The following is a 26,220-nucleotide window of genomic DNA, read 5'->3' as shown; positions in this document are numbered from 1 at the left end:
TATTTATATTTATTTATCTCATTTTTGTCATGTTGTATAATGTCCTGTATTCGGAGACTACTAAATTATGACCACGCCCCCTTTGGCTTTACGTAATGACGTAACCACGCCCCTTCCTGCTTCTACTATAACTAACCCGCAGTGTGATTGTCGCATTCAGAGGCGCGAGCAGTTGTCGTACTTTGGTAAGTTTTTATGGTTTATTTTAAAACTATACAGAAGCTACGTGTCATAATGCATTGCTGATATGTTTATAGTCTTGATTTTGGTTGTTGTTAATGAAGTTATCACAAAGAGCTTTAAAGAGAGCACTGCTTTAAGGTTTTGCATATTTTCTGCGTTGTTTGGCCGAGCCCGTATTTTGACTAGTCCCGCCTCCTGCGTTGGGATTGGCTAGAATCCTGGTTGATGCGCTGTCGGATTGGCTAATTAGGCATTCCTTTCGCGTGAGTGTCAACTTCTAGCCAATCTTAGCGCAGTAGGCGGGGTTTGTCGAAAACGATTGGGGTGTATACTAAATAACCACCTAATATTAGTGTAGGAAAAATGTAGAATTCAGAGACAAATTGATGTTATGAATGCTGATTATAAGCTTTTATTACACTTATATATTATATGTATATAAAGCGATAGTCAAGCTAGTTGTCAAGAATTGAAAGATTGTACTTTGAACCGGAAAGGATGGATAACATTAGCTGACTTGCTAGCTATTAGCTAAGATTTTACCTGTTATTGTTAATAAAAATGTCAAAACAACAACTTTAGGGGGAAAAAAAGATGATTATTATAGTTTTGGATGAGAATAAAGTTAGCACAACAAGGTTATTGTTGTCTCTGAGGGGAGTGGAAACGTTGTTGTTAGGTGTGTCCTCAGAGTCAACAGAGTTGGCTGGCCGGATTAGCCGGGCCGTGTTCCAAATGACTCACTGCCCCCTATACGCAGCGCACTACAGAGGATGTGACGTAATAGCGTTCTGCACCCTACTTAGTCCACTATGTGTCCGTTTGGAATTCGGCCGCTTCTTTATAAAGGCTCATCCCTTGAGGGTTGTGTTTCAAAAAACCCTGATGATTCATGTTAAGTGTAGTGGATCAAATGAGGCATTAACCACAAACTGGCTTATAGGGAGTTCCTCTCATGATTTAACAATTTTATTACTCTGTATTTATTTATTTATAAATAACTTTCTCTCTGAATGTATTCCTGTGCCCTGAAAAATGTAATGAATCTGAGTGGAAGAGAGTTTCATTAAACACCATCCACATAAGAAGAAATAAAAGAAATAAGGGTTTTTAATTCTGCACTGCTGCTATTGTTACAGAGCAGAACTACCAAGTTAACAAGTAAAAACTTATCCAGAAGGACTCAGTACTACACACACACACACATATATATATATATATATATATATATATATATATATATATATATATATATATATATATATATGTACATGTGCACAGTACCGTGCAAAAGTCTTGGCACCCTTTTTATTGTTAGTACAAACTTTGTTATAGATGTTTATTTTCTGACTTCTACATTATTGATTCAGTACAAAAAATATTTTAGATTCCAAACATTAGTTTTCCAGCACACAATGAAACGTTACAGAAAAATGTTTGTATGTCAGTAAAGAAAGCAGCAGATTCCATAAGAGACACTTTTCAGATAAAAACATAATGAAGGCTGCTGGGTTTCGCTGCAGAAATAAGAAGCGAGTCGACAGTCAAAGTCTCCAGAAGAACTGTGGCTGTTTCTGCAAGATGCTCAGTAACACTTCCAGCTCATTTCCTTATAAAACTGCACACACTGCACCTCAGATACTGCTTTATTTTATTTAAAGTGAAGGATCGTCACATTAAATATTGACTTTGTTTCATTGATTACTGTTTACTGCTCTTTATAGGATTTTTTTAATGTAGAAACATTTAATTTCATTATTTCTGAAGGCATCTTTACTCTACAGCATTTCTTTACATTTGCCTAAGACTTTTGCACAGTACTGTGTGTATATAAGTGATTTGTTTAACTGCGATGGAAAACTAGAAAATACAGGACGAAGGTACTCCGTTATTTCTGCACGTCGTCACGGTTACGCCTCAGTGTTGTTACGCCCTATCAGGTGGCCAATCAGAAGCAAATATTTTCCATGTCTGTAGTAATAACCACAAACTACATAAACTACGCAAGGATAATAATAAATGATTGACTGTGTTGAAGGGTTGTTGTTGATGTTGTTTGTTGTTGTTGTTTTTTAACAACTTTTCTTCACCAGACTGAAGTGACTCGACGCTGAAGATGTTTCTGGCTAAGAAGCTGATTGGCGGACTCATCGATGTGGTCAGGTGTGTGTGTGTGTGTCTGTCTGTGTGTGTGTGTGTGTTTCAAACATGCTGTACAACCACATTTTTGACCTAAACCCAAATTTGATGTGTGGAGCCTTGTGCATTAGTTTACACACCCTGGGAATGCTTGGTATGAATAAATAAATATCAGTTTAGAGAGTTATTTCAATGCTGTGTGTTCAGTCACACACTTATTTACTCTTCTAGATTATCTCTGCCTTTAAATTAACTTTAACTCTCATACGAAAGCTGTGTATACGTAGCATCATTAGCGAAATCTGTTGTAGAATCAAGTAGAAATCAACGCAGTCTGAAACTGTTGCTTACGCAGTCGATGCTAAATGTGATTGTAAGTGATCAGTGTGATTGTAGCCACATGGAGTGTTTTATTCGTCATTTTTTCAGCACATCTGAGGTAAATGTTGACGTTCCTGATGTTTCTGTTTCCTTTCCTCCATCACTGTGTCTTTCCATTGTCTGTTTAAACGACTTAATATGTGTTATGTGCTAGCTAAAACTATTCCTAGCCTCAGTTATTTGCTAACATGTACTCAGTGTCCGTGCTTCTCAGTTGCCTAGCAACAGCGTTGACGGTGTTAGCCTTCTGAACAGTGAAGGTACACCGTCAAGCACAACTCGTTCATTCCACGTTCATGTGAAAGCACTGTTTAATGCTGACGCCGCTGTTTTCTGTTTCCATAGCAACATCGATCCAGGCCAGTTCGTGCCCTCTGACCCTGTGAGTGACACTTAATTCCTCATGACATTACCTCATTGCAGATCAAATATTACAACCTTTTACCTGTTTAAATGTCCCACTGATTATCTGGAATATGTTTTAATTATTGGAACTACATTAAAATCATTTTAACATTATTAGCATAGCTTTGAGGATGCTAGCTAGCTAATACGTATCTATTTTACATCCATGGCTGATGGGTGTTTATTTGAGTCTGTAATTTGCTGAGTGGTAGATGAAACCTTGATTTTAAGTAAATATTTCTGTAACTGTACGCAGGTACGCGAATCTCGTAGGTTTTAATGACTAGCGTGCTCTTCAACCAACCAAATAGCTGCTTAAAGTGAAAATGGGCGGTGAGAAGAATTTTTTTTTTGGAAGAATTCATAAATGATTTATTTTATTGCTGTGGAATTTGTAGCAGTAAAAGAAGGGTGTGTGTAAAAAGTAAACATGAGCATGCGGTCAGCTTTAGTTTAAACTCAGTAACCTGACACTGTTTGTTTGGAGCTTCGCTGGTCGGCATCAGAGGTACATACTATGAGTACAGGAGCGATACTGTGGATGACTAGTTGTCTAACAGGTTTATTACACACACACACACACACACACACACACACACAATGTTGCGAAGGGAACCTGCCCTTCAGTTTTACATGTGTAGGTGTGTGTTACGTTAAAGGAAGCCTCCTCCCTGAAACACATTAAGTATGTCTCCATTGTCATGTGTTTAGCAATTCTGCCGCTAATTTACTGGGTGGTGTTGCATTTTTGTTTTTCCTCCGAGAACGTTGCTGACGTTGCTGACGCAGTCACAACTGCAGTTGAATAAAAGAAAATAATTCAGCAATTTAAAAACGTAAACCGATAACAGCCAAGTTTCACTGTTAGCTCCTTAAAAAACTAAAAACAACCTCAAATTAATTTCATATTAATGAGAAATCTGGTGTAGAAGGAGTGGAGAACGTCGGTGCGAACGCTAGACTTAGCATCCCAGAATGCAGTGCGGGCGAGTCACGGCTCGGCTAGTTAGCGATCTGCGAAACGACGAGCACGTTGGTGTTGATGGCGATATTAGCATGCAGGCTGAAGATTTGGAAGCTGAGTGTACAGCTGAGGAGGTGAGAGAGCCGGACAGACTAAAGCACTAAAGCGCCGCCGCATCGCTCTGTTTAGAGAGGGATGATGCGAGGGATGAAGAAAAGAGACACTGTAGTGCCAAAGTGGTGTAACGTTTGATCTCTTTGTACTCTCAGCACAAAACCAGACACAGTTGCTCATACAAAGCGCAGACGCAGATATGTTCTGAGAGATATTCTGTTCCTAAGAAGAACATTTTTTTGAACGCTTGCTTTTTAAAATGTTTTCATGAACAGTTCTTTACTCCTGATGAGAATAGTTTTTCTGTGAACTGGTATACTTGATTGTAAAAATGTGGGACTGGTGAGCGTTTGGTTTTTCGAGTCTAGTCACTCAGACAGAAGTCGTTTAATGATACCTGCAGGGTGTGAGGAGTGGATTCTTCCTTTCGTTCCTCTGGCGTTATCCAGTGCAGCCGGTTTTTCAGCATGCGCAGCTGTAATTCAGTCCACGCCCTTTGTGTTGTTCTGAGGTTGTTGTTCTGTTGCTGAACTGGATTTTACAACAGAAACGCAACCGCCAGGACGTCGTCCTGCTGAATGCACATTTTGAAGCGGATAAGTCATGAGGAATTCCGTTCCAGGATGCGTTTCCTCATGCAGGCGTGTGCAGGAAAAGCTCGACTCGGTTTCACCTGAAACTAACTCGCCTTATCCAGGGCTTCAGAGCAGAGCAGAGCAGTGATACCAGCCATGAGCCAAACAATCAGTTCAGTTATAACACACTCCGTGTCACTGCTGTTAAATAATAATCGATTTATTCTCACCCCAAAGCTGACCGCTTTACAAAAGCACATCCCACAGTGTTTTATTGCTCTTACACCACAGCAATTCACCAACAATTACAACTGTGTATCTATTAAAGAATGACAAATCATACTTTTTATCCATTTATAGTTACATTTAATGTTGTTTGAACATTCCACAAGTTAGTTCCTGTTCTCATTTACATTATAGCAGCTATAAAGAGTCCTTCCCTCACCAGCCTTTCTTTTTTTTTCTCTCTCTCAATGAAGCATAAACCCCTCTGTCCTGAAGATATTAGAAAACATAGTTACATATACATCTCTTACGAAACACTGACGCTGGAGACTCCTTCCATAAATGTTACATAAACGTCTCCACATGTTAGCATCAACATCCACCATATCAACAGGTTGTTGCTATAGAAACCATAATGTATTCGAATGAATGCGTGAATATTAACTTGCACTAGTGTCAGATCTGCTGTTAAAGGAACTGAATCAACACTATCAGACCTGTGGTGTAAAGCGTGTTGCATGTTTATTTTATGTTGACTGAGTGTGTATGTGTGTGTGTGTGTGTGTGTGTAGCCTCCTCCTCGCAGACCGTTGGCATACGTCCAGTCTAACGAGAATGATGAGGAGCGACAGTTCCGTAAAGTGTTCCAGCAACTCGCCGGCGACGTGAGTCTCTCACTCTCTCTCTCTCTCACTCTCTCTCTCACACCACACACACACACACACACACACACACACACACATCCATAAGCAATCTCAGCAGAGCAGAAGCTGAATGTGTGTGTGTGTTGCGGTTACAGGACATGGAGGTGAGCCCCAATGAGCTGATGAACATCCTCAACAAAATCGTCTGTAAACGTTAGTAATAAACTTATTAAAGTTTTACATTTCATCCTGGTTTATGATGTTTTCATGATATTTAATTTTTTTTAAATGCAACGTTTGAGCTCCTATTGGCTTGTGAAGTCTCTCACGTATCGCCTGGATGAGCTCCAGCATCAGTGAGACAGTCTGCAGCTGGGTCATGTGACCTGTGAGGAAGGGACTGATATTCAAACCTTAAATATTAATTTATATGTTTGTATTACTGATAGTGCTTCATCAATTTTAAACATCTTTGCAGAAAATATATACAGCTGTATGATTGTATTAATATAATATTACCTTTAATGAGGAAAAAAACCAGAAAGGTAGTATTAGAGAATAAATAACGTGTGTGTGTGTTTGCACGTGCACACGTGTGATTTATAAAAGCTGATGTGTGCTCTGTGTCTCTGTATAGATGGTGACCTGAAGACAGACGGCTTCTCTATCGAGTCCTGCAGGAGTATGGTGGCTGTCATGGACGTATCCTTCTCTAGTCAACACACACGCACACACACACACCTTCTCCACACTCGATTACTGTGTATTAGCACCAGACAGCTAGAATTGTAATTCTTACGGTTGTGTGATTGTTGCCCTTGTTGGTGTGTGATTATTACTCTTACCCTCATTGCTGTGTATTGGGCCTTAATGATGTCATGCAGAGCGACAGCACGGGCAAACTGGGGTTCGAAGAGTTCAAATACCTCTGGAACAACATCAAGAAGTGGCAGGTAGGTTTCACTACATAAACATGTGTATGAGAGACACACACACACACACGTTTATGTAGTGTGTGTGTGAGACAGAGACGTTCATACGTACGAGTGTGTTAGTATATATGTATATGTATATGTATATATACAGGATGTGCTATTTATTTGTGATTTTTGACAAGTGTGTGATGGGATTGTAGTAAATAAGCTGTGTGTGTGTGTGTGTGTGTGTGTTGTGTGTTTTTCTCTCTAGGGCATCTATAAGCAGTTTGATGCCGATCGGTCCGGCATGATCGGAGCAGATGAGCTGCCCAACGCATTCAAAGCTGCAGGTGAAGCTCCAGTCACATGACCACTTCATGTATATAGATCCTGTTGAGAATTTTCTGAAAGCATCATGACGTGCGCGTGTGTGTGTGTGTGTGTGTGTGTGTGTGTGTGTGTGTGTGCAGGCTTCCCCCTGAACGACCAGCTCTTCCAGCTGATCATCCGCAGGTACAGCGATGAGAAAGGCAACATGGACTTCGATAACTACATCGGCTGCCTGGTCCGTCTGGACGCCATGTGCCGTGAGTGTGTTCTCACTGCAGCTAATAAAGAGGATCAGGGTGATGTGTGGACGTGTTCGGATTCCTACAAACGATCTACGCTTAATAAGGAGTTACAAAACCCTAAAAAATCTGAACAGATTTTAAAATGCAGGTTTAAGTGCATTTAAAAATGGCAGTAAAGTGAACTGGATAAATGAAAATCAGTGTCAGTGATGGGGGAAAAATGGTTTAAAGTTTAACAAGTAGCAATCAGACGTCTTAAATCAGCTACTGGTCTTCGGAAATTCAGAAAAATTCAGAAAGCAGACACTGCTGGTGGCTCCGCCCCTTCTGCTACGTTGAGTCAGAAAGTGTCCACTGATCCACACTTCGTATTTTTACGAGTCCATTACTAGGGAATTAAAAGTGCGCTACTCGTTCACTCTCCACCTCTTATTAAAGATGGCTGCTGAAAAACAAAGTAGCAGTGAAGTAACATCCAAATGCTTAGCGCTTCTAAACCTCTCAGACCTGCATTGTTTCTCACGCAGAAAGCTAGCAAGCTTCGTTGTGTAGCTAGGTAGCTAAAATATTCAAATGCACTTAAAACCAAATGTAAATGGTGACGTGTACAAATTCTACAGCAGCCATGTACCCAAACCTCAAACAGGTGGAGTGTATCAGCACACGAGAAACCTGGGGGAACTTCGCAAACTTTCCACATGTTAATGTGAACATGGGGTTGAATTATTGTGTGTGTGTGTGTGTGTAATGTGTAATGATTACATTTGTGTATCTTCGTTGTAACAGGTGCTTTTAAGACGCTGGACAAAGACAACAACGGCACCATTAAAGTGAACGTCAAAGAGGTAAGAACGTTCCCGAATTTTATTAAGAATTTCGTTATTGTTTATTCGGATGAAATCTGACAAAAATAGAAGGAAAACAAAAAAAAGTGCAAAAAAAAAAATAGTGCACAGTGTTCCTGCTCACTTGCGCACTGAATAAGGGCTGTCACGTTGACCTGACTCGCCTCACTTCCGGAGACGGTTCCAGTTTGCACGAGCACATTTACATTTTAAATTTATATTCGTTCATTTACATTTCAGCAGACGCGCGCTGGTATCCAGGTGCCGTAGGTGCGAGTCAGAATCCAGTCTCGCAACAAAGCTGTTAAAGAAACGTTACAGCCAGAAATGAAACGTACGCAGTTTTCTCATCACATAGCCATGATGTCTGGAGCTACAAGGACTCGTCAGACAGCGACGAGTAGGTTTACGAGTTTCAGGGTCGTAAATTAAACTGAAATTGTTGTTCAGTATCTGCAACTTGTTAGCTACTCGTAGCTTCAGCGCAAAACTAAACGTCAAGCATGGCGTGCTTTTTGTTTGGTCAGCGACAGTTTGTGTATATGGGACACTGCGTACGTGGATTTATTTTATTTTTTAACCAGAATATCACTTTAAAGCAAGGGGGGAAAAAATTCAACAAAATTTTTTTACATTTTTTACTAGAACTAGAATTTTTTTAAGCTACATAATTCCTTCCTTGTAAGGTCCACATAAGCGTCTTCCATGACTGAATATCGACAACAGTTACCTTGTAATGCTTAACTGTTATTGATTAGTTTATGGTTTGAATGTTTTATAGTTTGTTTTGCTAGCTTCATGTTACCACTTCACCACATGACATGGCTAGGAATGGACTGATACTGATACTCAATCGATACTGATTCTGATATGAACTGATGCTGGAGAAGGAGAGTGATTCGTACTGAGTAACGTATTCGTTCTGTTCCTCCACAGTGGCTGCAGCTGACCATGTACTCCTGAGCAACTCGCCGTGCCTGGACCACTAACTCGAGGCGCTATATTCACACTGAGCACTACAACGCTAGCCAAAGCAAATTTAAACACAACCCGATGCGGCTCTGAAGCTCCTTTTGTTTTTGTTTGTTTGTTTGTTTGTTTTTTTTTATCTGATCATGCGTTACTGATGCCTTTTGTTAGCTAGAGTCATTTATATGAAGAAATAAGCTTAATAGAGTTTTTAACATGATTATTGCCCAACAGTGTGGTTTATTAATCTGTACAGCATGAATAAAATCTGCAGGTGACGTTAGCGCATGAGGCCAAAAGGGGGCGCCGCTGTACTGATGGAAAGTTAAACATGCACACTTAAATTTTATAGGAAATAAAGTATATATAAGTAAATAAAGAGTTTGTAATGTTTGCAGTTTTTTTTTTTTTTTTTTTTTTTTTTTAAAGACGAACAACTGCGGATTTCCTCTCCTGATGCCACGCCCCCTCGGTGATGAATAAAGAGTCTGATAACAGATACAGATACAGTCTGATACAGACTGATGATAACGTCTGTACTTACTGCGAGAAACTAGCTAGCTGATCACAAGTCAGCATTTCATATCTTCCTTGCGCTGAACACTGCGTCCTGGAAAATAAAGCAAAAACCGACTAATATGAGGGAGGGGGGAAAAACGAAAACATAAAAATGAAGTGTTAACGCTTTTCGGAACAACCTCACAGAAAAAAATCTCAGGTTTACGAAATTTCTTCAGCTTTCTGATTTAATTTATTCCAATAAAATGGCCGAATCCGAAACTGTTCTGTTCTTTCACTAACTGGTGTTTAAAACATGAGCACAATGATGTTTTGACAGCTAGTCAATCCAATAAGCCATGCCCCTCACAAATAAGCCACGCCCCCTCAGTGAGTTTCATTGTGACCTCACAAAACACAATCTAAACCTGACTTTTTAAAAATTTTTATACCTTGTTCGTTTATTTCCCTGTTCATATATAGCGCACGAATCACCATCAGTATCAGCTACATAAAAAGACTCGTTTCTTTCATTCATGTTTTTTTTTTTCGTAATTGAAATTTCCGTAAAAATAAAATGACATGCGTGGGAGAGTGAGGAGAGAATATTCTTCATCACATTGCGTTGGATTTCACAATTCAGTCGATTATATCACGGCTGAGTTTCCTGTTTCACCTGGAAATGCATCTCATTTTAACGCTATATCTATATATATATATATATATATATATATATATATATATATATATATATATATATATATATGTATGTATGTATGTATAGATAGATAGATAGATAGATATAATATTGTGAAGAAACATTACATTTGTCTATGCTCATACATATGACATGATGAGAATAAGAAATGATAATCTTAGGTATCTTAGGTATTTTATTTCGGTCGTTTCACTGGTGATGGTGTTTTTTTTTTTTTTTTTTTTTTAAACACATCCCTAATGTTTATTCCTTTAGGATAGTGGACTAATTTTGAAAGAAGAAACCATCAAGTAATGCATTAGGAGTGTATTTATGGAGATATGTTCAAGTCTGACATAAAAACAGACTGATAAAATCACAAATGCAGTGAGTGAGTGGAATAATGATGATGATGATGATGATGAAGATGAAGATCTTTTCTTCCTGAGCTCTTGGAGCTGTAGCTACAGCAGGGCTGGCAGTGTGAGGTTAGGTGCTCAGCAGCGCCACTGCTCGCCCGTTGTGGCCGATGTGAGGAACTGCAGCCGGGAGGAGGAGGAGGAGGAGACTGAGTTTGCGCGGCGCTGCTGCTGCTGCTGCTTCTGCTCCCGTACGAACTTTCAGCGTTTCTGGACGCAAACGCGGAAACACTCGCTGTGAAATCCGGTATTTTGGAGGTAATCTTTGCACCTCGTGATTTTGTGTGAGAAAGAGTTTGGCGAACTCGCACTGAAGTGTCGTGTCCGGGGGGAATGAAGTGAATAAACAGCACCGGGTTCCGTGTAGCTGCTCAGTAGCTAGCTATTGTTAAAATTCAACCGCAGCTGACCTGAATATTTACACCAGCATTCAGCGTCTCATTCCTATTACACCCGGAACGTGTACACGAGCAATAAGAATTCCTATACGGGGTGATTATTAGGCTAGAAATGTTTTTAATGAGCGTGTCTATCTAGCTAGCTGGATTATTTTATTTGGCTAGCTAAGCATGATGGCGCTGCAGCCTCACTTTCGTTATTGAAAAAGAAAAAAAATTACTTCCGGATTGAAGACGGCGCTTTGTTTCCATAGTTACTGGTCGCGCGCGCTGCCCCCGAAATGAATATTAAACACTAAACCATGTCAGATATATGAAAACATTTCTCTGTGTATGTCAGCAAGTCTTAATAAAGTCAGGAATCAAAGTCCTGCTTGATTTTTTTTTTAAATACAAAAACCAAGTTATTTTTGTCCAGCTTCTCGCCTCCTCCTGATAGGTCCGTCGCGTTAATTACACGTCACTCACAGTAACATTAACCAGATTCACATCATTCAGTGTATGTGTGGATCTGTAAATCACACATATTTTAAACCTTCTAAGTACACACACTAATGTAATAAACATGTAATAATGTTAATAAATCACAATTTAACACAAGTTTGACTGAAGTTTGCAGGAAGGTGCAAAAGTTTATACACCTTTAGGATGTGAAAGAAAACTTTTCTTGGCATTTCCCAGGTTGTTAGGAAGTTGGGGGCAGAGCTTGGGGTCAGAGGTCAGGGTCAGAGCACGGGGGCTTTTACTCCCTGACCTTCTGATCACCACCGCTTCCCCAATAAAGCTTTACAGTTCTGTCATTTACAGCAGTTCTCAAAAGCTCTGCAGCCAGGTGCCCCTTTAACTGTAAAATAAATTCCCTACATTATTAACAAAATCCATCTATTCAGATATTATGCACGTTATTTATGTGTGCGCAACAATATTTTGTGTACATATTAGAGATCTAGAGCTATTTATTCCTGAGCTTTCCACTGACAGATTGGACAGATGAGATATTTACAGGTGACTTTGTGTTGTTTTCTTTTAGTTGAGCTTTGGATTCAACCCATTACATTCGAGTGACCAGGATAACAGCTTAATAATAAATATATTAACCCTAGGTAATGGGTTTTTGTGATTTAATCATGGCTCCCATTTTGAGAATTGCTGATTTACAACATATTTTTTTGACATTTCTTCATTATCACAAACAGCACAAATTGCAGTTAGGACATTAAGTGTGGGGAAAAAATGGATGAAATTTGATTTTGGATGAAAAGTTTCCATCTCCATTTCTCAGTGTCAATATTCTTGAGTAACTTGTATGTCCAACCTTTACCTTTAAAACTGCCTCCACCCTCTTTCATGTCTGTGTCATAGCTTTTGGATCTCAGTAGTGATATTTATCTTCTATATCAATTGTACATTTTTCTCTTTTCACCCAGAAACTGTGAGGGATGCAAACTTTAGCATTGTATTTTAAGGTAAAATTCTCATTGTATGTTTACCTCCATTCATTGTCTAAAGCAATTTGAGACTAATAAACCCACCCAAAGCAGAGATCTGAGCAGCTGATCGTTAAGGGCTTTGATTAAGCATCATTCAGCTTACAGAATGACAACCACTGAGTTACTACATCTGAGACAAAATAAGAAACAAATGACTGTTTGCCAGTGCAATATGTTCATTTTTTTATTGTCTGTAACATCAGAAAATCTAATCACACACATCATTTTGGTACGAACGCATTAACAACACAGTTATAACCTAAAAAACTTAATTGCACTGACATCCGGGTTTAGAGTATGACTCAGCAAGTTTCAGTGTAATATCCTGATAATATCGTTATCGATATTGCATTATGAGGATGTATTATTAACAAAGCACTCTGAGAAATGTATTGATTCGTGGTTCACATCCGCACAGGAAGCTAAGGAGGAGGAGGCGAGCGTGACTCAGAAGCGAGATCAGGATGTCGACATCGGCGTCGTCTTCGCTCCACCCCGGCCAGGACGGCGCGGTGCGCTACAAGAAGCGCAAAGCCAACTTCACCTTCAGCGAAGTGCACATCCTGCTGGATGAAGTGCGCAAAAACCGCCACATCGTCGTGGGTGAGTCTCACTGCCGTGATGATGATGATGATGATGATGATGTACACCGACGTCACAAAACCTGCAACCTGTCGAGTCAAACGTATTATAATAAAATACTGAATATGTAAATATGAGTTATTAAGCTCCCATATAAATGAAGATTATAGACTTTCTGAGCCATAAATGTAATTATACAGTAATACTTTATTTCTGTTCATCACTGTGAGGGAGAAAGCAATCCCGTATTTCTGTTCAGAAATGGAGGAATAAAAAATTAAATAAAAAAATGTGAAAAAAGAACTCATATCAAGAAAATATTCTAGCAGGAGTGGACAAGTCAGTAGCCCAGGATGAGAAGTTTTTAGCCTAGTGTGTGTGTGTGTGTGTGTGTGTGTGTGTGTGTTCAGGTAAGTTCAATTCAGGCATTCCCAGTGATGTGAAGAGGAGGAAGTGGACGGAGATCACGCAGCGCATTAACGAGATCGGCGAGTGCGACCGCGAAGTCGGTGAGGTCATTAAGAAGTGGTCCGACCTCAAATGCGACACCAAGCGGAAAATCGCGGCGCTGCACTCGGGCGCGGCTCTGCCCCACTCATCAGATCTCACGCAGACCGAAAACATCGTGGGCTCCATTCTGGAGCTGGACAAGAAGCCGTGGGAGGCGACGCGCTCGTCACGGGGACGCAGCAGGAGCGAGGATCAGGACGCCGCCGTAGCAGACGAGGACGATGACGTCGCCTTCATGGGGCCGGGATCGGTTCAGGATTCTCCCAGATCAGGAATCGAGACGAGGCCGATGCCACCGCCTCCTGCAGGAGCTGCCGTGGGGGGATTCGAGATGAAATTCGACCCCTCGACTACCACAGGTAAGAAGCGACTCTCTCAGTTTTGCTACTTTTACTCATTTGTTGGGTATGTAATCATTCTACGTAAAAAATACGTGAAACACACAAATCGTGACGTTTTGCGCTTCCAGACGCAGACTCTCGCGGGATGGACTCGGATGACGATCACCCCGAAATGTTCCCCTCGTCTATGAATAACTCGTACACGGAGGACGACGGAAATCTCAGCAACGTCGCGCACGTCTCCTCCTCCTCCGCCAGTCACACTCAGGTGGGGGCGGAGTCAGAGAGCGCACGTGAGCAGTTAGCACAAAGCGCTAGCCTGAGCGTGCAGGAGCAGCATGTGACGAATGCGTTGCTGGGCACGGTGTCGCGCTCGCTCGAGCTCCTGGCCGAGTCGGTGCAGCAGCTGGCGGAGACGCAGCAGGAGTTTGCGCGCGAGTCGCTGCGGCTGCAGAGGGAGACGGTGCAGGTGCTGAGAGAGTTTGCCTCCGGGGCGCTGACGCTCCTGCACGAGAGGGTCAACGGCAAACCGCCGCTCATTTAGACGGCAAGGAAGTTTGAACAGTGTCACTGCCAAAAACTTTCCAACAGCATCAGGACTGTGCTCGTGCAGATCACACTAACTGTTTATCACTATATTATAAATCCAGGAGGAAACTCTGGTCAGTCTTATGTGTTACTCTTGTCTGTTGAGCAGAATTATAGGATTGCCTTTAAAAAAACAAAACAAAATGCAGTGTCCTTCTGAACGATTTTTTCCTCAGGAGCACAAACGCTAATTAGGCAGCCTCCTTCTGAACACACGGCAGCGGTCATGGTGATAATGTTGACAATGTGTGTTAAATTTCACGATTATCAGCATGGACCTAACAGGGAAGAAACGCCGCTGTCTCTATGTTCAACAACGAGCTGAGATTTTTAGAGATACAGAAACTACTCAAACATCACTTATTAACGTATACGACTCTAAAGCTGCGATTTTACGTCACTGATTCCGGTGAAAATATTCCACACGCTGTTGCCTAAGACTTTCACGAGTCGAGTTTTGTGTGTGACAGTGTTATAATCGTTCGTAGCGGGAGTGCTGTTATGGATTTTATTTGTTTTTTTTTTTAAACGCTTGTTTTCTTTTTTTTTTTTGTCTGTGAATATGGGTTTAAAAAAAAAAAAAGACATACCTGGACATCAGGTGTCACTTTTCTGCTGTCACTCCTATTCAAAATATGCCTTTTAAAGTGCTGAAAGCTCGACTGAGGTAACAGATGATAGCTATGGTTGCTAAGCAGTGATGGGCGGGGCTTAGAATCCGTTGTGATTGCGTGATGATAACAATAAATGTCGTTTCTGTCGCGCATTTTTCAAGAAAAACAGATTAAAATTGTTGCATTCTCACATCATTAGTTTACGATATTTTCACTGCTAAATCATGATTCCTCAGTCTGAGCTGCCATGTTTTTATACTTTGTTTTGTAACTCTCGCCTGGCGAACGGGATTATAGGCTTGGTTTCAGGCCCTCGTCCTGCCTGCCGACTTTGTGAGCTGCTTACGATGGCGGCCTTGTCCCAAACGGAGCGAGGAAAAGACCGAGGACATTCTGAAATGTCCACGATGCCAATATTGTGTGTTCATTTTCCAGCTATGATCATAAAACTGATTTTTTGGCTCCTGTCTGTAACAGTGAAGACACGATTATATTCTGGGAATTTTGTTGTTGTTGTTGTTGTTTATTTTTCATCTTTTTTTTTTTACTGTAAAAAATTGCCTCCAATGAAAAGGTGTTTAAGAGGTTTGAGGTTCTTCTGTCAAAAAAACAGAACAGAAACGGTATTATTCTACTGGATGCCATACATCATGTAAATTTGTCTAAGGGAAGTGGAATAAAGTCTCTGCTGCTCTTTTGGGAAAAGGTTTTAACGTTTTTAATGACTTTCGTATAACACGGAACATTCTGGATTGATCAGGAGCAGCACACAAAATGGCGCTCTCGGGCATCGTTAGCTAAGTGCTTGACTGACAGTTTATATTTTACACCACAGTGCTGTTGAATTCTGGATTCTGATTGGTCAGAAGGTGTGGATTAGTTTTCTAGAACAGCAGCTCTGACAGTAATGCAGCTGCAAATCCCAGGTTTATATTAATGCACCTGTTCTTATAGGTTATCGTTTCTATAGTAACAGTTGGACAGTGCGAGGAAACGCCAGCATCCACCAGAGGGCCGTAGAGTGCTGAAGAGCACCAGTGAACACACACACACACACACCCACACACACACACACACACACACCAGACGTGTTTCTGTAGGGAAAATAAACATGATCCAATTGTTTCAGGTCAGCACCAATCATTGTTTTTTAATCAATAAAACACAAAATTAGTTCACGCCACAAAATATAATGTAAAAATCAAATGAAATAAAAAATATGTGAAAGTAAAATTGGATAGAATCACATATTACAAGGCATGTAGAGTTAGCTAGTAGGGGTGTAACGATACACAAAATTCAATTTCGATATTATACAATATGGTGTAAGCATTACCTGAATATGTGCCTTATGTTCCAGTTTTCATTTGACTCACACATCCAACAACATCCATCCATCCATCCATCCATTTTCAGTACCACTTTTCCTACACAGGGTCACGGGGAGCCTGGAGTCTCTCCCAGGGGACTCGGGGCACAAGGCAGGGGACACCCTGGGCATGGTGCCAACCCATCACTGAGCACAATCACACACACACACACACACACACACACTTGCACACCCATTCACTACAGACAATTGGAAAGAGCCAATCAGCCTACGTCTCATGTTTTTGGAGTGGGGAGGAAACCGGAGTACCCGGAGGAAACCCCTGAAGCATGGGAGAACATGTGACCTCCACACACACAGGGCTGAGGCAGGATTCGATCCCCCGACCCCGGAGGTGCGAGGCAAACATGCGAACCACTAAAACTCCGTGTCCCCTACAATAATGGAAACTCAATAATGACAGTGTTTGTGTGATCTGTTCAGGAAACATGGCTGAGCTTTCAGTGGTGTGGCTGAACAAGTGGGCGTGTCTGAAGCACAGGGTTTTTATTTCGCGTTCTGCTTGTTACGCTGTCTGTGAACGTGAATGTGCCGTTACTATAGAAACGCTAACGTATTAGAGTGAGCTCATGAATATAAACCTGTGATTTATGGGATAGTTGTAAACATTCATAGTAACAGCTTCTGATTCGGGAATTCAGCCGTGCCGTGGTGTGTGTTATTCTAATCGCACAATCTGTGTTAAAAGAAAAGTGCTTTGACTGTCATACGTCATAGCGCAGGCCACAGATACACCAGCACCCCAGTGCAAAACATCTTCCCACATCCCTGTGTCTGAATGCAGTGTTCAGTCTCTCATTGTGCGTACACAGCTGCTGGTGTGTGTGTGTGTGTGTGTGTGTGTGTGTGTGCGTGAGACAGAGCATGTGGTGGCAGGCAGACTGAGGTCAAAAACATAATGAGATGAATGGAGCAGCCCCACTAAGGTAATATTGGTGTGTGTCTGTGGATGTGTAGTTGTGTGTATGTATGTGTGTTTGTATGTATGTATGTATGTGTGTGTGCGTGTGTGTGTGTGTGAGAATGTGTGTGTCTGTGGCTGTGTATGTATGTGTGTATGTGTGTGGATGTGCATACATGTATGTGTGTGTGTGTGTGTGTGTGCGAACATGTGTGTGTCTGTGGCGTTGTGTGTATGTATGTGTGTTTATGTATGTGTGTGTGTGTGTGAGAACGTGTGTGTGTGGCTGTGTAGTTGTGTGTATGTATGTGTGTTTGTACGTATGTGTGTGTGTGTGTGCGTGTGAGAATGTGTGTCTGTGGCTGTGTATGTATGTGTGTATGTGTGTGGATGTGCATACATGTATGTGTGTGTGTGTGCGAACATGTGTGTGTCTGTGGCGTTGTGTGTATGTATGTGTGTTTGTATGTATGTGTGTGTGTGCGTGTATGTGTGTATGTGTGTGTCTGTGGCTGTGTAGTTGTGTGTATGTATGTGTGTATGTATGTATTTTGTGTGTGTGCGAACATGTGTGTGTCTGTGGCCGTGTAGTTTTGTGTGTGTGTGTGTGTGTGTGTGTGTGCGTTACAGCAGCTGCTCATTCTGTCGTCTCATTCGAGGTCTCCAGTGTGCAGCTCCTGTATTGTGTCTCTGTCTGCGTGTCTGTGATCCATCCACCATTTATCTCACACACACACACACACACACACACACACACACACACACACTGCTGTCATAACTCAGCTGTGTTCCACTGGAGGTCATTAATATCTATTAAACATGAACAAAGCAGCTGCTTGAAGGAGCTCAGGTTCATTCTGCTCTCAGAAACATTCAGTGCTGATAAAAACACATTAAACTGGATTCTCTGTTTACACTGAGACGCTTTAAACACGGAACATCGTTACACACGTGTGCTGGATTACATTCATCTTCAGCTGCTCGAATTGCTTTCTGTCATTTATCCTCAGATTTTGGAAAAGTCATCTATAAATTTAACGTCATAAACCTCATATCTGATGTTTATTACAAATACTACACTTTTACAGCTTGTGCTTATGTTAGAATTTTTATGCTGAAATTTTCCTTTAAAATTTATTATTGCACTTTTCCCTATTTCCTAACTTTTTTTTTTTTTTACTATTAAAATGTTACTATTTGTGAATTTTTAAAAATTAAATGTTTTATTTGGCAGAAAGTAACATTGTTGGACCAAAGACTAACAAAAGTAAAGCAGATTTAAGGAAATGGCTTTTATATGAGAACTAAAAATAAGCTGAAATAAAGAAATCAGTAACATAACATTTTAGACACCTTACATCCTACATGCCGTTTATTTCCTCTTTCTGCATGAGTGTCAGTAAAAATGTCCAAACTTTAACTTTAAAAAAAATTCAGTGTTACAGAAAAAATATAGTACATTGTTTAAAAAAAAGAAAAAACCTGTAACATATTAAGTAATAAATCACTGTTTTGAACCTGAGAGAATTTATAGTTTTACATACAAAGACAAATAATAATATTTAGATTTTTTTTAATTGTTTACTGCCTTTACTATTTTTCATTTCATTATTTTGGAAGATATCTTTATTCTATTCTTTTTTTTTTTTTTAGATTAAGGCTAGTTTAAGACTTTTGCATATTGTGTGAAAAATTAACTTATTACTTATTACCCATTTGTGTTAAATTGCTTTTTACAGCTATTTTAAAAAGTCCAACAGCATAGAAATGAAAACAGTATATATATATACTAAAATATATACTAAACATATATATACTAAAATCCCATAAAAAAAAAAAAACCTCGAAAACTAAAAGAAAATTTTAAAAAATTGTTGCTATTTCACTTAGAAAAATTCAGACTACAGTTATAATAAGTTGTTAAATATACAGTAGGTTTTTCAAGGAGGCAGTTTTTTTTTTTTTTTGCAAATTCTTTTCTTCTTTTTTTTTTATTCCAAAATCATTAACGTAAGAAGTGTGGAACGTGTGAAACGTCACTCTGGTAGACAGTGACACAAAGTGACCTGACACCAAATTTAATCCATTTCTGATAATTAGAAAAAAATCTGCATCCAGTTTCTTTATTGTAATTTTTAATTGTTTGGGGGAAACAATTAAAAATTACAATAAAGAAGCTGGATGCTATTTTTCTCTATTAGTTTTGATCATTTAATCATTTTATGATTTTTATGAAATGAGATTTTGTCATTAATGTGCTTTAAGTAAACACAATTTTTACACCTTTATTGTAAATGTAAATGGAAAGAAAAAGAAGGAAGTGATTATTATTTGTGATATGCGGGGTGTGTAATTTAGCCATTGTTGAGTTTTGTGTGTGTGTTTGAGTGTGTGTGTATGTGTGTGTGTGTGTGTTTTTGACATCCACGTCTGTTCAGTGCCAACTGTCACCTGCCGGAGTGACAAAAGAGCGAAGGATTAAGGAGGAGAAAAGCGAGGGATGGTGTTATCGATCGTTCTCCTCCCTGGACCACTCGCTCTGCTGTGTGTCTCCGCTGACCTCCTGACCTCGTCTTTTCTCCTGCTCTGTCCTCCCCCGCCGTGCGCCTCGTTCACTCTTTCATCTCACATCTGTCGCTCTGGAGGAGTGCAGCATCGGCCCGGGGGCCCGGTCCCCATCTCCTGCACAGCACCTACACGCCCCTTCAGCCGGCCCCTTCTCTTCTCTTCTCTTCTCTTCTCCTCTTTTCTTGTTTCCTCTCAATTGCTTGATTGCAGTCAGGAAGTGGGATTTAGACAAACAGAGACAGCAGCAAGTTTTACAGAATGCTACGTTAGAAAACTGTAAACAGATGTGGTTCTTTAATAAATTTAATAAATAGGTTGCAATGTTGGATTTATTCCATACTTCAATATTTCCAAGAATTCTTTGATGAAAGGCTTTATTTAGACGAAGGATACTGAAGAAGTTTGACTTTTTGAAATGTCCGATTTGTCCTCACTTCATTTTTAAACGTTAAACTTTCTGACTTCAGTATGTTGAGTGTAAGAGCTAGCTAAGAATCTTAACAGAGAGCCAAAAATAATGTTTCATTTCAGAGAGAGAAGAAAGGACAGTGGAGGAAGAGGAAACGAGTCCATTTTGTCCTCTTGTACGTAACTGTGGTTTGGTTTAAACCGTTATTTTCATATTTTGAAGGTCTTTAGTGTTAAGTTCAGCTGCAGGTTTAGTTTAATGGACAGTAAAGAAAGCGTGTGTAGTTTTGGATTGTTATGTCTGTATTTATTCTCTGGGGGAAGTGCTGACCTGTGGCTTTGTTATACACACACACACACACACACACACACCTGGGACTCTAAGCAGCTGCTGTGGTAAGTTCATTACACACACACACACACACACACAGACTGAGCACATGGTCTGGTGTGGCCCCTGCCCTCATCCTTAAGTGGTTTGATTATGAGGTGAGGGTCAGCATTTCCCTCAAGGGCAGCAGTGTGTGTATGTGTGTGTGTGTCTGTGTGTGTGTGTGTATGTGAAGGGCTGAGCCTGTTGCCCCTCATGAGGCTGCTGTAGGGACGTTTTTATTTCTGAGCAGATCTGAATGTGTGTGAGTGTGTGTGTGTGTGTGTGTGTGTGTGTGTGTGTGTGTGTGTGTGTGGGTAGAGTTTGGGTTGCCGTGGCAGACACAGAGTCATGTCTTGTCTGGGGATGTGGTGATGAACACGTGTGTCGGTTTGTGTATGATAATGTGTGTGGGGATGCTATGGAGTTAGTGTGTGTGTGTGTGTGTGTGTGTTTGTGTATGTGTGTGCTGAGGAAGCTGGTCTTGCATACATCCCTGGGCCAACCAGATGGAGTGTGTGTGCACATCCATGTCCTGAGGGAGCTGATCTGCATGGAGGAAGCAGATGCCATGACGCGTGTGTGTGTGTGTGTGTGTGTGTGTGAAGAATCCATGCATATGAGGATGTGTAGAGGTGTCTGAGAAATGTGTGTTACAATGGCTATCTCAGGCTATTGTCAGAGATCATGCATGTGTGTGTGCGAGTGGGTGTGTGTGTGTTTCTATTTGTACATGCATGGTTGGAAATATAAAGACTTAAAGACATACCTCTGTGAACATGTGGGTCTGTGGGTGTGTGTGTCTCTGTGTGTGTGTTTGTTTGTGTGTGAGTGTGTGTGTGAGTGTGTGTGAGTGTGTGTGTGTGGAGTATAGTTTTGTCTTTCCCATGCTCCTGCCACGCTTGTGTCACCCCCCAAGGGACGGCCCCCTTCCTCCACTGCAGGCCAAAAATCAGAGTCATTATCCATCTGCTTTACACACACACACACACACACACACACACACACAGAGTAAACCGTAGACACTGATCTACAGTGACTCAGGAAGTACACCAAAAAATCCTTCAACACACAAAAACAGCACACTCATCTCTCATCTTCATCACACAGTAAAGACTAACACACGTGTGGAAAATACCACAGTGGGGTTTTGTGTAACTTTTCTGAAGTTGAGTGTGTGTGTGTGTGTGTGTGTGTGTGAGTGTGTGTTATTATGTCCCAAATTGTTTTATTCCTTTTATACCACAGTGATTTGGCAATGATTACAATTTTTATTTATAACAGAACAACATGTTTCACTTTTTATCCGTTTAAAGTTACATAAACGACTACAAACAGCCGTTCCCTCACCAGCCTCTTTTTTCTCTCACTTGAAATTAATAAGACAAAAAAAAAAAAACACAGCTTTTCATGTTACAGAGAAACCATAAAGTGTAAACTCCTCTGTCCTGAAGATGTCGGAAAACTTACAGCTTTACCTCTGACTGCTCCAAAGATCTGACACTGGAGACTCCTTCCATCAATGTTAAACAATGTTTAAATCAGTCGAACGTTTCTACACACCGTCACTCTGACTTCCTGTTTCACAAGAAAACACATCAACATACAGAATCGACTCACGACTTTTTCACGACGACTTTAAGTCATAGGATTCTGGTTATTTGGCAATCTTTTTTTTTAGTGCTTTGGCTAACTTCCTGTCCTTAGAGCTCTCTTTAACTACTAACTCTTTAATTTACTTCCTGTTTTAAAGGCTCTTGTGTGATTAGTTTCCAGCTTTAGCAAACTTTTTGTTTGTTCCAATTTTAAGGCTTTGAGTCTTGGTGAGTTCTTGTCTTTTCTCTTGATTTGTTCACAATTTAAGGGCTATATTCACAATTTTAAAATGTTGTATAGAAAATGTAAGAGCATGTGTGTGTGTGTGTGTGTGTGTGTAATCTGACATGTATTGTGATTCAGTATGAAAGAGATCTGAGAGGCACGCGTCACTTATTAAAATAACAATACAGCAGAGAGGGTATGAGGGTAATAATAATCACACACACGAACACACACACACACACACACACACACACACTTCTCTGTCTCTGAAATGAAAAGCATGTAATTTTCACCATCATTTAAAAGGTTTTAATACTCGCTTGTGTACTCTGAGATTAAGTTATCCAGTTTAACGTGAATTCCTGCTTTAGTTCGAACAATCTGTAGGTCATTGTCACAAATATAAATGATACAATTTCAATAATGAACCTGAGGAAATATAGAGAAGCATTGGAGGATCTTTAAAAATATCATGTAAAATTATTGTTGTTGTTGTTTTGTTGTTATTGTTGTTGTTTTGCTACAAATAAATACACAGTAGTGCTAAGTCTTCCCATTAAAGTGGTTCAGTTATTGGTCTGTTAATTATAGTTATAGTTATAGTTGTAGCTTTAGTTGTAGTTATAGTTGTAGTTAGGTTTATAGTTATAGTTATAGTTGTAGCTTTAGTTATAGTTGTAGTTAGGTTTATAGTTGTAGCTATAGTTATAGTTGTAGTTGTGGTTATAGTTGTAGCTATAGTTATAGTTGTAGTTGTGGTTATAGTTGTAGCTATAGTTATAGTTGTACTTGTGGTTATAGTTGTAGCTATAGTTATAGTTATGGTTGTAGTTATAGTTGTAGCTCTAGTTATTGTTACATGGGTACATGAGTACATGGGTCTGAGGGAAACGAAATTTCAATCCTCTGTGTGTCCTGTACATATAGCAGAATTGACAATAAAGTTGACTTTGACTTTGTTATAGTTATAGTTGTAGTTATAGTTGTAGTTGTAGTTATAGTTATAGTTGTAGCTATAGTTATAGTTATGGTTGTAGTTATATAGTTGTAGTTATAGTTAAAGTTATCATTCAGAAACATTACAGTGGTACAATGTGGTCAGGGTATACAGGGTTGCCAGATAAAATCTTAAAACCATAAAAATCCATTTTTAAAAATGATTCATTTACTAGATAGTCAGCTCATTTTTCTTTTGCAATTTCATGACATCTATTTCAGGTGTATTAGTAGGTTATATAGGATCATGTATTTTGTAGGGTTTTTTTTTTTTAGAATACATTTGGCACAAACTTAACCAGATCTTCAAGTTTAACTAGATATTATAATTATATTAATCTTATAAATGTGGTATAATACACATACAGATGTAGGGATATACATTTGTAGTTGCTTTTTGCACTTCTTTGTTGCGTTTGGTGGAATATATATATATATATAAATATATATATATATATATACATAAAAAAAAAAAGATCTGGCAACCCTGCTAATAGTTGCAGTTATTGTTATAGAAGCGCGCGTGCACAGATGCTGTGGCGCGGGACAATGGCTGACGACGTCGTCACGTGACCATGCGCCGCCTATTTATCATACAGCTGTGTGCGCGTGGAGCCTGACAAAAGCGTCGTGGCGATACACACACACACGCGCGCGTGCACACACACACACACGCACACACACCAGACTGCTTCTGGAAACCAAATCCGCCCCGCACGCGCCGGGGTCATTATCCCCCAACCAAGCTGAATAGAAAAGCGGGGAGGGGGGAATGGGGGCAGGGGAAAGGGGCGGGGCTACTCGCTCCCCTCAACAACTGTCATTTTCTAGCCTGCTGCCCTCGCGCGCGGCTTCAAACAATGGCAGAGTTCCAAAAGTGCACACTAGCGTACTAAATAGTATGCGAGAATAGAACGTCACGTCTACATCCCTATAATAGATACGTTCTATTTTTGTATACTGTTTAGTACGGTAGTAGTCTGAGGTTCCGGATCAAACCGGAGTTGTAGCCTCACTCGACAACCTTTGTACAAGAAATAATTTAGTGATTTTAGGTTACTACCTTTATGGCGATTATTATTATTATTACTTTGGCGATAATTTTAGTGTTTAAGTAACACTATGAGGATTTTAAAATAAGACATGGTACTTTCATTGTTAGCATAGGCTAACTAATACACCTACTTTTAGCTAAAAGCTAAGGTGTAGGCTATTACAGTTTTTTTCATAGTTTTCTCAACACATTAAATGGCAAAATAGCTTTTGAAGTGTTTCCCTGCATTATTACACAAACTAAAAAACAATTACATTTCAGCTTTTGTGACCAAAACTCGATAAAGAGATCAACTAGCCTAGTGGAGCTACAACCTCAGAAACAAAAGGCTACTAAACTGTATTTTCCTTGTTACTTGTCTTTTGTACACTTAATGTGGTTATAGTGTACATTTAAAAAAGATTTAATGTACATTTTTACTTTAAAACTTTAAAGATATACCACATGTATCTTTCTAGGTAAAAGATACACACTAAAGGTACACAATATCCATTCCAGCAACAAGGAAAAGTACAGTTCGGTACTATGTTTCTGACAGTAGCTAAAGGCTAAACAAGTTAAAACAAGTTGTTTTAACACATTAAAACAAGTTTGCTATGGAAAAAATGACTTTTATATGTTTACTACTTTATTTTACATGCATTTCATTTCAGCCTTTGTCTATAAGCTCCAAAGAAGATGTCGAGTCTGATTCTTCTACATTTCTCACACAGAAGCTTTTTTTTTTTTTTTTTTTTTTTAAACAAATGAATAAAGGGCATCTGACCCTACTCTTATTATCTCATTCCAGCTCAGTCTATTCAGCTAAAGTGGTGTAATCTACTGGTCCATTATTTATAAGAAGCTTGAAACTGACTGGGTCACGTGACTTGCTTTGGTCTGAGCTGCTGTGAAGGAAACTGCTGAAGAGGAATTGTGATGTAAATATTAATGAGAGCTGGGGCTTATTATGGGGAAGAAATCAGGCAAATAGACTATAATTATATATTTCTTTCTTCTGTCCTTCCTAAGGAAAGAAAGGAATGATAGTGACAAAGATGAAAGATATATATATATATAACTTCTTAATATTATTTTGTTCATTTTTTTTTATAAAATCTGTAATAATAGCAATAAGAGTGAAACCCTTGATACTGTATATTATTTTGTTTATTTCTACAGCACTTTTTGTTTCAAAATCCATAATAATAGCAATAAAATTGAAAGACATACATACTTAGTATTTAATTTATTTATTTCTATAGCACTCGTTTTTGTTTTAAAATCTGTAATAATAGCAATAGAAATGAAAGATATACATATTTAATATGATTTTATTAATTTATTTCTACAGCACTTTTCTTGTTAGTGTTACAGTCTGTAAATAAAACAGTGGGACTATTCAAAAACAAACTGTGTAATAAAAATAATTCATGAAGAGAAATTCTAAACAGGAAATAAAATGTAGTTGAAGTGAAATCCTTAATGAAATACATCAGTGTTAGTGCTGCCTCCAGGCACAAAACAAACTCAATCACTAATATCCATCCATATGGTGATGCCACCTTTGCCCCAACTCTCCTTCTGACGTCATACAGAGGGGGCGGAGCCAGGGAGTATAAAAGCCCGCCCCCTGCGCGTGGTTCTTGAATGAAGACGCAGA

At 39.6% G+C, this 26,220-nt stretch overlaps 2 protein-coding genes across 3 annotated transcripts; both read left to right on the top strand.

Annotated features, from left to right (window-relative positions):
- Window positions 1-62: 62 nt before the first annotated feature.
- Window positions 63-9,312, top strand: capns1a (calpain, small subunit 1 a). Its single transcript, XM_026922453.3, has 11 exons — window positions 63-185; window positions 2,277-2,346; window positions 3,049-3,085; window positions 5,559-5,651; window positions 5,786-5,843; window positions 6,268-6,332; window positions 6,515-6,583; window positions 6,819-6,897; window positions 7,018-7,134; window positions 7,906-7,964; window positions 8,901-9,312. Exons 2-11 carry the CDS (start codon window positions 2,300-2,302, stop codon window positions 8,925-8,927), a joined length of 651 nt encoding a protein of 216 aa, XP_026778254.1. The 5' UTR covers window positions 63-185; window positions 2,277-2,299; the 3' UTR covers window positions 8,928-9,312.
- A 1,001-nt stretch (window positions 9,313-10,313) lies between these two features.
- On the top strand, window positions 10,314-15,775 carry zgc:153990 (uncharacterized protein LOC768125 homolog). 2 transcript variants are annotated; one of them, XM_053230651.1, is made up of 5 exons: window positions 10,314-10,805; window positions 12,373-12,411; window positions 12,854-13,038; window positions 13,428-13,886; window positions 13,997-15,775. In XM_053230651.1, the coding sequence occupies exons 3-5, from the start codon at window positions 12,900-12,902 to the stop codon at window positions 14,410-14,412; spliced, it is 1,014 nt and encodes a 337-aa protein (XP_053086626.1). In that variant the 5' UTR covers window positions 10,314-10,805; window positions 12,373-12,411; window positions 12,854-12,899; the 3' UTR covers window positions 14,413-15,775. The 2 variants fall into 2 exon arrangements, with proteins under 2 accessions (XP_053086626.1, XP_026777284.3); XM_026921483.3 differs by lacking the exon at window positions 12,373-12,411 and having other exon boundaries at window positions 10,319-10,805.
- The last annotated feature ends 10,445 nt before the right edge of the window (window positions 15,776-26,220 follow it).

The sequence above is a fragment of the Pangasianodon hypophthalmus genome, chromosome 27 (genome assembly GCF_027358585.1).
Source record: "Pangasianodon hypophthalmus isolate fPanHyp1 chromosome 27, fPanHyp1.pri, whole genome shotgun sequence".
NCBI classification, from domain to species: Eukaryota; Metazoa; Chordata; class Actinopteri; order Siluriformes; family Pangasiidae; genus Pangasianodon; species Pangasianodon hypophthalmus.
This window is presented reverse-complemented; position numbering and strand designations above follow the sequence as displayed.

Coding starts and splice junctions, on each gene's coding strand:
- zgc:153990 (XM_053230651.1), top strand. CDS start 12,900: ATGTCGACATCGGCGTCGTCTTCGCTCCACCCCGGCCAGGACGGCGCG. Junction 13,039..13,427: donor AAACCGCCACATCGTCGTGG/GTGAGTCTCACT, acceptor GTGTGTGTTCAG/GTAAGTTCAATTCAGGCATT. Junction 13,887..13,996: donor CGACCCCTCGACTACCACAG/GTAAGAAGCGAC, acceptor TTGCGCTTCCAG/ACGCAGACTCTCGCGGGATG.
- capns1a (XM_026922453.3), top strand. CDS start 2,300: ATGTTTCTGGCTAAGAAGCTGATTGGCGGACTCATCGATGTGGTCAG. Junction 2,347..3,048: donor GGACTCATCGATGTGGTCAG/GTGTGTGTGTGT, acceptor CTGTTTCCATAG/CAACATCGATCCAGGCCAGT. Junction 7,135..7,905: donor CCGTCTGGACGCCATGTGCC/GTGAGTGTGTTC, acceptor TCGTTGTAACAG/GTGCTTTTAAGACGCTGGAC.